Source organism: Danio rerio, chromosome 8 (assembly GCF_049306965.1).
Source record: "Danio rerio strain Tuebingen ecotype United States chromosome 8, GRCz12tu, whole genome shotgun sequence".
NCBI classification, from domain to species: Eukaryota; Metazoa; Chordata; class Actinopteri; order Cypriniformes; family Danionidae; genus Danio; species Danio rerio.
In genome coordinates, this window is record NC_133183.1 from 30,282,160 (window position 1) to 30,295,000 (window position 12,841).

The 12,841-nt window shown below is 37.9% G+C and overlaps 2 protein-coding genes across 3 annotated transcripts in view; both read right to left on the reverse strand.

The window, feature by feature from the left end:
• Positions 1–1,898: 1,898 nt before the first annotated feature.
• tuba5 (tubulin alpha 5) lies at positions 1,899–6,406 on the reverse strand. Its single transcript, NM_212772.1, is given in 5 exon segments — positions 1,899–2,535; positions 2,621–3,301; positions 3,782–3,930; positions 4,105–4,327; positions 6,294–6,406. Coding segments are annotated over 5 exon segments (1,350 nt in total). The 5' UTR covers positions 6,297–6,406; the 3' UTR covers positions 1,899–2,241.
• A 1,051-nt stretch (positions 6,407–7,457) lies between these two features.
• Positions 7,458–12,841, reverse strand: part of klhl12 (kelch-like family member 12) — a 22,955-nt gene continuing 17,571 nt past the window's right edge. For both annotated transcript variants that reach the window (XR_012383700.1, NM_001007328.1), the window contains 3 exon segments: positions 12,788–12,841; positions 11,309–11,495; positions 7,458–8,356 (listed from right to left, as the gene is read on the reverse strand). The exon segment at positions 12,788–12,841 is cut by the window's right edge and continues 45 nt beyond it. Coding sequence is in view for 1 of the 2 variants with exons in the window: in NM_001007328.1 (NP_001007329.1) it covers positions 8,230–8,356; positions 11,309–11,495; positions 12,788–12,841 (368 nt within the window). In the remaining variant the exon portion in view is untranslated.

Below are 12,841 nucleotides of genomic sequence, written 5' to 3' on the forward strand. Positions count from 1 at the left end.
TTACATTGCCATTAATCTAAAATACAGTACAATTTATTTAGATTAATTATTCGTTTGAATATTGTACAGTAACTAAAACATGTTGAGTGACTATAGAGCAATGTGACCTTATTTTCACAAAAGCTATATGACAAAATTTGACTTGCATTAATTGTTTATGCATTAAAAAAATTAAATAGTGCAGAAAAAGAAGAAAAAAAGAAAGCCCTGTGCTTAATCATAGATATGTATAACAGCTAAGCCCATGGCAAGTGGCAAGGAGTTTGATCTTTTGCCAATCCCGCTCTCCTCTCACTACCCTAGATATCTTGTCATATCTTTAATGTCTTATCTGCAAAATCTAAATAATAATAATTATAAATACAATATAAATTTGATTCCATTCAGGCACTACAATCATTTATGATTAATAATATGCTGTGATTACTAAAATCCAGCATGTTCCTTGTCACACAAACAACATGTGTATAATTTAAAGTTGTGCATTTTGAAACTGGCCTGTAAAAACATTTTCTAAAGCTTTTCCTGCCAAACTATTAAAATAATCATAACATTGTCCTCTTCATTTTGGTTTTATGCTAAAGGGAATGTAAAGCTTGTTGCCAGAGGTAGTAACATGGCTTCAGCCAATAGCAGCAAATTCTTGAGAATTAACTGAGCCTCTGCTGGTGGAAACTATAATTACACAATTCTGGGTTGAATAAAAATAACTTTACTCAGTTTGAATGCTACTTAAAGTTGTTCTGGACTTTCTGTGCAAGCTGCATGTCAACTCAAACATTAAAGTGATTTGTTCTGATGGAGTTATAAAAAGCTCAAATACAAAAATAAAACAGCATCCTTTGTAACTTATTACAGGGGTTCCCAAACTTTTCAGTTGGCAACCCCTAAAATAACAATGCCAGTAACTCACGACTCCTAAATTCCTTCAAGGTGGTTATAAATATACAAACGTTGTGCACACAACAAGCCCATATAAACACAAGAAAATTGACAACACAAAACACGTGCAACAGTCTAACAGCCATATCATTTTTAGTCATTTATTAATTGGTTTTATTTAATATTAACCTCAAATAAAGGGACTGGTGGGCACAATGTTTTCAGCACAAGTCTTGGTTTCATTTTGGAGACTACCACTCAGAGATCGTTCTCCTTGTTTAGTTATGGCCTGTATTTATTTGTAATGTTGCCATAAAGGTGTCAAAGTTTAACCTGGTGCTGCAAAATCAATCTGCTGCAGCTGACACTATTGCTGCTGTGTTAATCTAATGTAAACACTCTAAACCTATAAAAACAATTAGAATTTAAAGGCTGACGGCTTTTCATTTGCATGTTGTTTTTTTACTATTAAAAACAACTTTTTATCTGCTGTGGGTTATGCTTCAAACATAGTTATTCTAATAGTTTAATAAAAATGTATTTGATTTTGGAAATCACCAATCTCCTTTTCAGAACCACTGACTTATTGTACTGAAATGTTTGAGAATCGCCACTTGTATAGGAATTAATGTTGTTAACCTTTGATTTGGGCTTTCAGTGCAACTCCCCCTATACTTTATAATGTGGTGGTGATGGTTAGGATTTCCCCCTTCAAATGTGCAAAGTGCTTTGAGTGCTAGGAAAAGCTCTAAATAAACAATTTATATACATTTAATTACAAATAATTTACGAGAAACAAAGAGAGGGATTCATTCGGTTTTCATAGACTGAACAGAAGGCCCATCAATCCATTTGTTTTGCTCAGCTTTTAGCAAATATTTTTACTAGCCCACTAAAATCAGTTCACAATTCAATTATTGATATAGTCATGAACTGTCAAAGGCGTCGCATGCCTATTTTTGACATTAAACAAATGGCTTTCCTTTATGGAATCAATACACAAACAAATCAATAGGCACATTTGACAATTTATTCTGAAACTGCATTGATCACTTACACCATGTGTGAGAGACAAAGACAGCTTACAAAACAAAGTGCTTTCACAGACAGAAAATGCCTTTGGCAACAGTTTCTTTGAACTCAGACAGAAAAGTGGTATAGAAAAAGAATGAAACCGGACACAACAGAACATGTATAAATCACACACACCAGGGCATTGTTTCCCATTACTGGGATTCATAAGGCAGCTTGGCAATGGAGAGGTAAACACTAATTAGAAGTGCTGGAGTTGGACCAGTTTCTCTTCTGACTCCTGGCCAGGGTTTAAAACTGGTCTCAGATCAGCTTTTTGAAGCATCTTTAATACTCCTCTCCTTCCTCTCCATCCTCCGTAGAGTCTGCGCCAACCTCCTCGTAATCTTTCTCCAGTGCGGCAAGATCCTCTCTGGCCTCAGAGAACTCTCCTTCTTCCATACCTTCACCAACATACCAGTGTACAAAGGCGCGCTTGGCATACATCAGATCGAACTTGTGGTCCAGACGAGCCCAGGCCTCAGCAATAGCCGTGGTGTTGCTCAACATGCACACGGCTCTCTGTACCTTGGCCAAGTCTCCACCAGGAACCACAGTTGGTGGCTGGTAGTTGATGCCGACCTGTTGAGAAAGAGGTGGAGATGCTGTTAATTTAAATGAAGTTTGATGAAATCAAATTGTAAAATGATTTGTCAATTTCTCCCACCTTGAATCCAGTTGGACACCAGTCCACAAACTGAATGGAGCGTTTGGTCTTAATGTTGGCAATGGCAGCATTCACATCTTTGGGTACGACATCACCACGATACAGCATACAGCAGGCCATGTACTTGCCATGGCGAGGATCACACTTCACCATCTGATTGGAAGGCTCAAAGCAGGCGCTGGTGATCTCAGACACAGACAGCTGCTCGTGGTAGGCCTTCTCAGCAGAGATGATGGGAGAGTATGTGACTAGAGGGAAGTGGATTCTGGGATAGGGCACCAAATTGGTCTGGAACTCAGTCAGATCGACGTTCAGGGCCCCATCGAAGCGCAGTGAAGCAGTAATGGAGGACACGATCTGACCAATGAGACGGTTGAGGTTGGTGTAGCTTGGTCGCTCAATGTCGAGGTTTCTGCGACAGATATCGTAGATGGCCTCGTTATCCACCATGAAAGCACAGTCAGAGTGCTCCAAGGTGGTGTGGGTGGTTAGGATAGAGTTGTAAGGTTCGACCACAGCAGTGGAGACTTGAGGAGCGGGGTAGATGGCAAACTCCAGCTTGGACTTCTTTCCATAGTCGACAGAGAGACGCTCCATCAGCAGGGATGTGAAACCAGAGCCAGTGCCACCACCAAAACTGTGGAAAATCAGGAAACCTTGGAGACCTGTGCACTGGTCAGTCTAAATCAGATAGGGGAACAGACAAATTAGTCAATTTTGCATAATTAGCTTTTTTATTTAAGTTTATACGACTTCTGCCTTGCATAGCACCTAGTTTTTTTTTCCCATAGAGGTCTAGTGTAACCAAAATGGTTTTGTCCCGAACAAATCTTTAAAATTCCATAGAAGAGGAGTCATTAAGATGTAGGAGAAGTGTAAATTATCATTTTAAATGGGTAAACTGTTGCAGTAAACTGATAAATAAAACCATCTTCCAACCACAACTGTAAACATGACTTGATTTTACATTTAAATTCAAGCACACTTGAGTAACATTGCTTCATAACATGCATTTTAAATCTGACACCCAAATTACCCTTGTAGGAAATAAAAAGATAGTTATTTAAGGACCATTCGCATGAACTAAACGTAGCTCATAAACCGAATCTCATGGTCTAATCAGTACATCCATAATTAGAATTTCTGCATTATAGTTCATACCAGTTTGCGGACACGCTCCAGAACCATATCAATAATCTCTTTTCCAACAGTGTAATGGCCTCGGGCATAATTGTTGGCTGCGTCTTCCTTCCCAGAGATGAGCTGCTCCGGATGAAACAACTGCCTGTAGGTTCCGGATCTAACCTCATCTGAAACAACAGGTATCAATAAATCTCTTTTTGATGCAAAAGCATTTAAAGCTAGCCGATTCAACTAAATTTAAGCTAGTGCAAATGATGAAAATGTTAGGTGTAATTAACTGAGCAGCTACATGGCAGAAGATTATATATTATTTTATAATGGTTCAGTGTTACTCCACTCACCAATGACTGCAGGCTCCAGATCCACAAACACCGCTCGCGGCACATGCTTCCCAGAGCCGGTCTCACTGAAGAAAGTGTTGAAGGAATCATCACTTTTACCAATGGTCTTATCACTTGGCATGTTGCCATCAGGCTGGATGCCATGCTCCAGGCAATACAATTCCCAGCATGCATTGCCAATTTGTACTCCGGCCTGTCCCACGTGGATGGAGATGCACTCGCGCTACACAAAAAGGGGAAAAAAAGGGATTTAAATGGCTGCCAATTTTCTGCTGGCTGCATGCCAATAAATCTGGAGGTTGTACTGCACTACATTTCGATTCATTTTCCCCAGTTTTATTTATTTCAGCTTACCTTATGCCAGGTTTGCACAAACTAAAATGTGCTTTTAGTCTTCAGCCTACAATTTTAGCCTGGCCAATTTTCATTGCACTGCAAATTTGAAATCTATTAAGTAAATAAGTAAAGTTTTAAAAATGTGACCAGTGCCAAGTTGAAAGAGTCAGCTGAATGTGGGAAGTTGACTTTGAAGCTAAAACTGTAATCAAATCCCTACTTCCTCATTCAGCCATAGATAAAACTGTGATTATAATCACTTTACTTGAGTTCATTCTAAGGGTGTTGTTTACAAAATGTTTTAGAGTAAGAGCTTTATGCAGTTTGGCCATTCATTTACACAAGTGTTTCAGTCTAAAGCCTCAAGAGTTCTGAAATGTTGTCATAAGTGTAAAGTTCTGAAAATGGTACTCGAGACTCAGTTTAAATTAAATGACACAAATATTAAAAATGTCATGTGGATGTGAATTATGCACTTAGTATTTGACAAAACTATGGCATTTTAGCTGAGTGTTTCTTTACAACGACAGCACCATCTACTGGACTGGCATGTGTAGAGAACTTTTTTTCCTGATAGATGTGAAAGGGAATTATTCGAAACATTTTTGTGACTTTGTACACATGATGTAGCCTAAAAGGCACTACAACACCTGGAAAAAGATTCTTAAATTTAGCGTTAATGAATCTTTCTTCGAGCCGATTACCCCAAAATAAAAATAACCTAGTCAATGAAGAACTTCCTGAAAGTAGTGCAAGCTCGGTTTTTATAAAACAATTTGAGCAATGCATTTCACTTCCTCAGCCTAAAGTTCACACTAATTTACAAAATGGTTCAGGAATGTTTCAAACTCGTGTGACTGTCAGTGAATCCAGTCTTATGCTTTATTTGAAAGCTTCACTCACCAATCCTTTTTTGCTCTATAAAGAATTGAGGAGGGGGTCTACGTTATATGGAATATGCGAGGGCAATTAAAATTGAGTGAACCATCAATTTAAAACTAAAAGTCCTGTAAAAACTCTAACCTCGCAAAGATGTCCACCGGTTTTTTTTTTTTTTGCAACACTTTAACCGCATAACAGTGACTCAGTCAGTCAGTATGTGCTCTCTGATATCTTGCGCTTTATCGCAAAATGGGCGACAGGAAGGAGCCAGTAACCTGAACTATGGCCCAGGAGGAAGAGGAGAATATGTTTTTAGCTACCAACATCAAAGCCACGCCAAAAAGAAGTAACAGTACTTTAGTCGCTTTTAGAAGCTTGAGGGCTAAAAGTCTGTACAAATGGAGAGAAAAAAGTCAGCAGACTCCCCCTCCCCCAGCCTCGCGCTCCCACCGGACAGCGCGCGTGAATGGCCTCCGCGGTGGGATTCCGAGAATTCCTCGCGCCCTGCTTGACTTTTAGATCAAATAACGCTATTGTTATACATACACGATTATAATATTTATTTTCAACGTCTAGAATAGAGCCACACTTCCTGAGCGAATATTTCACATGGAAATAAAAGACACGGAAGAGATACAAGACATCGGAGGATGGCACTTCTTACATAAAGTTAACTGTTAGTTGATAAAGTGACTAGTTATTTCTGTAGCGTCAATGTCTTGAAGATAAGATAAAATTTCAGTCACATTTTAAATCTAGGCTGTATGAAGACTATCATTCAGGCCAAAAATCTAAATTCATGTTTAACGGAGGAGCAAAAGTTAGCTGAGAGTGAATAACAGAATTTTTACTTTCAAGTGAGCTGTGCCTTTAAGATGCTTCATAGAGCCACGCGACTGCAGTCACAAATGCTACTTTTTATTCTTAAACTATATTATTAGTTACATTTCAGTCAATAGAAATAAACTTACCATTTTGTCTTCTTTCTTGATACAAGTGTTACAGAAAAGTTAAAGTTTGGTAGAAAAGCACCAAAAACCGGTTTTGAGCTCCGTTGAGTGTAGACGCGTAACGTGTCTCCGCCAACACAGCATTGCGGGGCCAAAGGTGCGCGGTTCAGTATATATATGCCCATGCGCGTTCACGCCGCCCGCTGGAACTCGCGATTGGCCCGTAGCAGCATCAGCAACGTCCTCGCCCTACGATTGGTGAAATTGAACACTTATCTTTACATTTAAAAGTGTTGCGACATTTAACCGTCCTCAAGAGCGAAATAGCTGTGCCATGTCTCCACCTTTTCCCTTTCCTGACACGAAAATAGTATGTAATTCGAGAACCTCAGTATTCACCTCTTTTCGTCTTCACGAGAAAGGGAGGTTTCCTCGGAAAGTTTTCTTCTGTGGTGTTTCAGGTACTTCTTTTGTTTGAGTTTTTCACTTCACTAAAACATCTCGACAATTATACAGAGTAACAAAGAAACAACCAAAGCCCTTATAATCACTATATCTGGTAGACAATGTTTTTGCAGATGAAATCAAAGTTTTTAGCGTTTTTTTGGGTCGTTTAGTTCATGCAGATCAGCTCAATTGTACTTCTATTATCAATCAACAAGCAAGACAACCCCTGAGGTTAACGTTTTAAGTCATACTTGTGTGAGAAAACCCCAAAAATACTGATGACTTATCTACGATTCTGTCCAATTACATTATTTCCAATAATCAAGTCCAAACTATAATTACAGTTCTGTAAATGAACTGTAGCTGAAAGGTCAGATTGAGGGTATATTTCCAATATACATGTTGGACCTTTGTCATTCATTTACACAACTCCGTTATAGAATATCTTTAAAATCAGCACAAAAACAGCTTCATGAAAGATGACATCATGCATATGATGCGTTCAGTCTATGGGCACAAACAAGTGTAGGCATGAACCACTGACCTCAGTGCTCCCGGATGTCCCCCCCCCCCCATTATTTACATACTGTCCCAAAGTATTTTTCACAAGGAAATATGCCAACAACAACAAAAGAAAACTGCAAATAGTTTGAGTCTTCAAATGTTTTACAAAACAATAACTATGGCAATATTTAGCGACTAAAGACCTATTGAAAAATCTTTGCTGATGACACAAAGTTTATTTTGTAACATGATAAACAGACTTTTCCTTTATTGTCTTTATCATTGTAGTCACAATGTGAAAACTGCATATCACATCAATGATATACTGCTGAACATCGGCTATGCAAGTCACCTTTCATTCATATTAATGGGTCAGTTTCCAGTATTAAACAAGTTTTCACTGAAAGCACAGCTAAATTCACCCGTGCAGTCGGCTTCACACGACTAAAAACACCAGCACACTGGCTTCTTGATATCTCTGAAGCTTCTATACATGATGATGGAAAAATCCCTGGTGCATCAGGCACGCTGATAAAGGGTCAAGTTAATAAGAAGAGCCGAGCAACCAGATGATGATGACCGATGTTACAGACAGGATTGAAACAGATTACACAAAGCACCGCTGTTTTCACATCCTGATGAATCCGGCAATATTCCCTCCTTCAGGAAGCATTCAGTCACTTGGGCAGTAAGGCATACACATATCTGTCTCTTCTCTGAGACATTTTGACACCAGTAGATTATCATATTGCACTTTAGAGGATCCAACTGAGTGAATTTCACATTTTAACCAAAGATCACAGACTCTGTATGAAGACGAAAACATGTTGGTGAACCCCACATGTTGACTGTATCATGAAACGTTATTCTCCCTCAGAAGGAAAAACAGGAACTGAGATCTCAGATGGCAACAAAAAGTCATAAAAAAGCTGGATTTGATGCTCCAGCAATGAATTCCAGCATCCAGAAGTCATTATAAAGTGTCTGTCAGAACGGTTCCCTCAGCTTATTTTTCTCTGAGCACACAAACGCCTGCGTCACAGCGTTGTGTTGCCATTGACGTCACCACTTCCCAGCTGTCAATCACGGGGTCGTAACATTCAATGCTGCTGAGCAGTGAGTTCCCATCATATCTGCAAAAAAAGAACAGAGAGGCAATAAAGCAGGGGATTAAGCCTAAAAAAAAGTTGTAAAACATGACAAGTTAACACCTTACCCATGGTGTTTGCGGGGTCTTAATAAGTCTTAAAGTTAAAAAAAAAAATTCTGTTTCACTGAAACAGTGTTATAGGTAGGGCTGGGCGGCGTATGGCAAAAATGCAATCTCAATAATTATTAAGGATGCTCTAATCAGGATACAGAGTAACAAATTCCTTGTCACTGTAATACAGAGTACTGATTCTGATCTGAAAACACATTTTTACTCTAAGTATGAGATTTATGCCTAGTTCAGACTGCATGATTTTAGCCCCGATTTTGACTCGCCGACATGTTTTGAGAAAATCGCCGACAAATGGCTGAAATCACAGGCAAATCGGTGGTGGCGCACGTAAGTGACAATCACACAGTATGAACTATCAAAGACGCGATCTGAGAGAATCGCCGATGCCTGTGAGATATTTGGCGTGCTAAACATCTGGAGCTATCGGCGATTCAAATCAAGCCGTGTGAAATGAGTTTTGACTGAAAATAACGTCAGCGATCGCCTAAAGCCAATGAGAGAGCAGCATTCACTTGTGTGTGTTTGTGTGTACCTGTTGGCGAGCGGGAGGTTGGGGGAGAAGTTAAAAGCACTCAAGGACCCAAGAAATGGAGGAAAACCTAGTGAAGGTTTGACAAGAGCACCTGTGTCTGTTTGACATTTTATACAGAAAGTTAAAAAAAGAAAGTTGAGGTGAAATTGCTACTTCCCTTCAAACCCAGGTGAGCAAATATGTACATTTTCTACCCCATTTAAGGCTTCTTTCTCGTTATATAGTTAATAACAAAAGATATACTGCATGTTTTTGGCTGTGAGACGTAGTTTGGACAAAGTTGTCAGTGATTCTTCCTATTGTAAATTCATGCAATGTGAAAGCCCCTGTCGCCAATCCATCTTGCAGTGTAAACAAAGCAGAGACAAAACGCTAGCCCAGATAGTCATGCAGTGTGAAAACATCTGTGACTTGACTACTTTGAAAATCATGCAGTCTGAACTCGGCATTAAGTGTCTTACTTAAAAATATAAATAAAAGTACATATCTCTTATCACCATTTAGTATGGGCATGTCTTGATCAGCTTTACTGAAAATAATAGATTATTTACACTAAAACAGATAAAAAAATTTGTAAGAAAAATCCTTAACAAAGCAATTTGGAAACATTGCAAAATAAGAAAGAATAATCATGTCTCAATCACGTCTCAATTAAGTTTAGAGCACATATTTGATGCGTAAGAAGTTAAAATGCACACCTAAAAATCCATTACTTCTTAACTAAAAAGGAAATAGGCCTATAAACCACTTTTATTTAAACGTTTATTACAATAAGTTTATCACCATAAGTTATATCAAATATTCAAGCTAAAATTATTTTACATTTTTTATTTCCCTAAAATTTCCGGCCAGGTTTTAATGAACTTGCAATATTGTTGAAAACACAGACCTTTCTTTTCATTTATGCAAAAAGATTTCAGTTCTAATATTTCCTCTGCTTGTAAACTTGTAAACAAACACTTGTGATCGGTTCATGAGATCGGCCAGATTAGCGAATACAGATCGAGTCATGAGATCTGATTATCTGACGGTACCGATCGATCGGAGCATCCCTAATAATTATTTTCCATATTGAACGATAACAATATATATTTCGATTTAAGTTGTAAATGCTTCCAGATTTAAAAATAGTACCCCAACAATGACTAAAGCCACAAAAATAAGAAAGTCCATTAAATGGTGGCTGATAATTCAATACTCAAAATATCAACAATCTTTTAGATTCTCGTTGTTGAACAATATAGAGTAGATCTAGAGTAAAAAAAAGAGCTCAACACTAGCTATGTTTTCATCCAAAAATGCAAATTAACTTTATGCGCAAAACTGGAATATTGCATAAAAAACATGCAAATAAAGCAGCGTTTTCATCCAACAAGTCAAAGCGAACAAAATCGTCGCTTCCTGATTAACTGGCGCCAAATATCAACAGTAAAAACAGAATCTGCTGCGGTAGGAGAAGCTGCGTCAATCTTTTTCTTATTTAATAAATGACTTGTGCCTCAGAAGACAAATGTCTTCACGCAATGAAAAATGAAGTGGCTTTTGAAGGCTTGAGACGCAGAGCGCAGATGCTCTTGACAGTTCTGGAGGTAATCAATACTATAATAACACGAATACTGAAACGGTTAAGGCATTTTAGAATGACCAAAACAACATTTCTGATGTTTTACGATGTGCTCATGCTGCTGGTTTGTCCCTTCACACACATTTTTATCATCACATGATCTCTTATAACATAATCACATTACCTTTTTTTATTCGTATACTGAAATTTGTTCGGCAAAAGTGTTTCCATCATAGTTTGTGCATCTTTCTTACTAAATAAAAAGTTTATCCTACTCAGTTAAGCGTATATGTTTTTTATGCGCATGGTTAAAATTAATGCGCACCTTGTTGTTTTCATCAACCGATTTGTCATGCGCATATCCAAAATGTGCGTAAAAATAGATGCATTTATTGGCCCAGCCCTAGTTGTAGTTTTTAAATCATTTTAAACCAGTCTCTTATTTTCCTATGTCAAAGTAAAGCTACCCAATAATCAATCTTAAAAAAATAATAATAATATACTTAATTTTTTTTTTTTTTTAAATCGCAAAAAAGATACATTTTACAACAACTGTTAGACATTTTTTCAGTAATTTCTCCAAATTAAATTCCCCAATCAGGGAAAGAAAACAATGCAGCACATCCCTTTACATAGTTCTCTATTAATAGAAAAACTCTTTACAGAATTAACCGGGCCATTAGAAAAAAATCCTTGGCTAAAATCTAAATAAGTCTAAAAATAAGTCTTAAATTTGACTTGAAGAAATCTGCAGAAACCCTGCTCACCCTGCAATGGCATAAAGTCGGCCCCTCAAGACGGTGGCCCCTACGTAGCAGCGTGGTGTGGTCATATTCGCCACTGTGGTCCAGTAGTCTGTGCGGATGTTGTAGACCTCTACTGAAGACAGATGCGCTGTGCCGTCAAACCCTCCAACAACATATATGTGATCATTCAGCAAAGCCACACCAGCCCCTGTAATTCAGATGAAAGCAGCCACAATATAAATATAATTGATCTAATCTGAATAAACAAGTAGAGATATGTACATGCAACAAAATTTTTTATTGTTTTTTTTCACAGTGAAAGTAAATTTTGATGTAATCGTTACACATTTAATACATAGGTGTCAAACTCAACTCCTGGAGGGCCGCAGCTCTGCACAGTTTTGCTCCAACCGTAATCAAGCACAGCTGATCCAACTTATCAAGGTGTTCAAGACTACTAGGCTGTTTCTCAATTCCAAGAATGTAGAGAACGGACTTGCGTTCTTGTGGAGACCGTTCTTGCCAAGTAACTTCAGAAGAACTCGGGAGATTGCGAGAACAGAAAACGCATCCTGTGAGAAATCAATGAGATGCTGCTTTCTTCCTGATGATCACATGACCTTCATGCATTTTTAACAGAAAATTATTTAAACATGAAAGCACTCATACAGTGATTTATTGTTTTCCCCTTTTGAATATAACAGCCATCATGTGCACTCGTTATCATTTTAAATATGCAGATCAAACTGAATACAATCTTACATGGCAAGCAACACGCTGATAATAACAAAAAATCAAACAAACACGATTACAAACGCCCCAACAAGTATGTGCGCATCACTGCTATTATGTTTATACATGTAAATTTTTTTGTATGAAGTAATTTAAACCAAAATACACAATCAAACATATATACTATGATATAGTTACTTAATACTTACTGAGTTATTAACGCACATCAATACCACACAAAGAAAGGACAGACTTTGATGGAATAAACAATGAAAGGTAAGCTCCTTTATGGTGCCCTGGACAAGTTTGAACAACCCATGCATGCGCAAGGCAGGCAGGTCTATATGCAACTTATCGGCTTAAAGATATCGGCCTAATTTTGACATAAGAACGATAACATTAAAAATAGCATTTATTGGCCGATTACGAAATGGCCACCAATATATCATGCATGCCTTATATATCCCATATACACCTATTGAAGGTGTTCAAGACTCTTTAGCACATCACGATTAGTTGGATCAGCTCTTTTTGATTAAGGTTGGAGCAAAACTGTGCAGAGCTGAGGCCCTCCAGGAATTGAGTTTGAGACATATGACATAATGTGTATGTACTTTTTGTGCTATTTAATGTTTAATCATGAGTAATCATGTACAAAATAAAAGTTTGTATTTACATAATACACGTGCATGCAATGTGCATATTTATTATGTATATAAATATCCACACACATACATGTACATACTTAAAAAAAAATAATTCGAGTACCTGAGCGTTTGTTGGCCATGGGAGTGACGCTGGTCCAGTGCCCTGTGTGAGGGT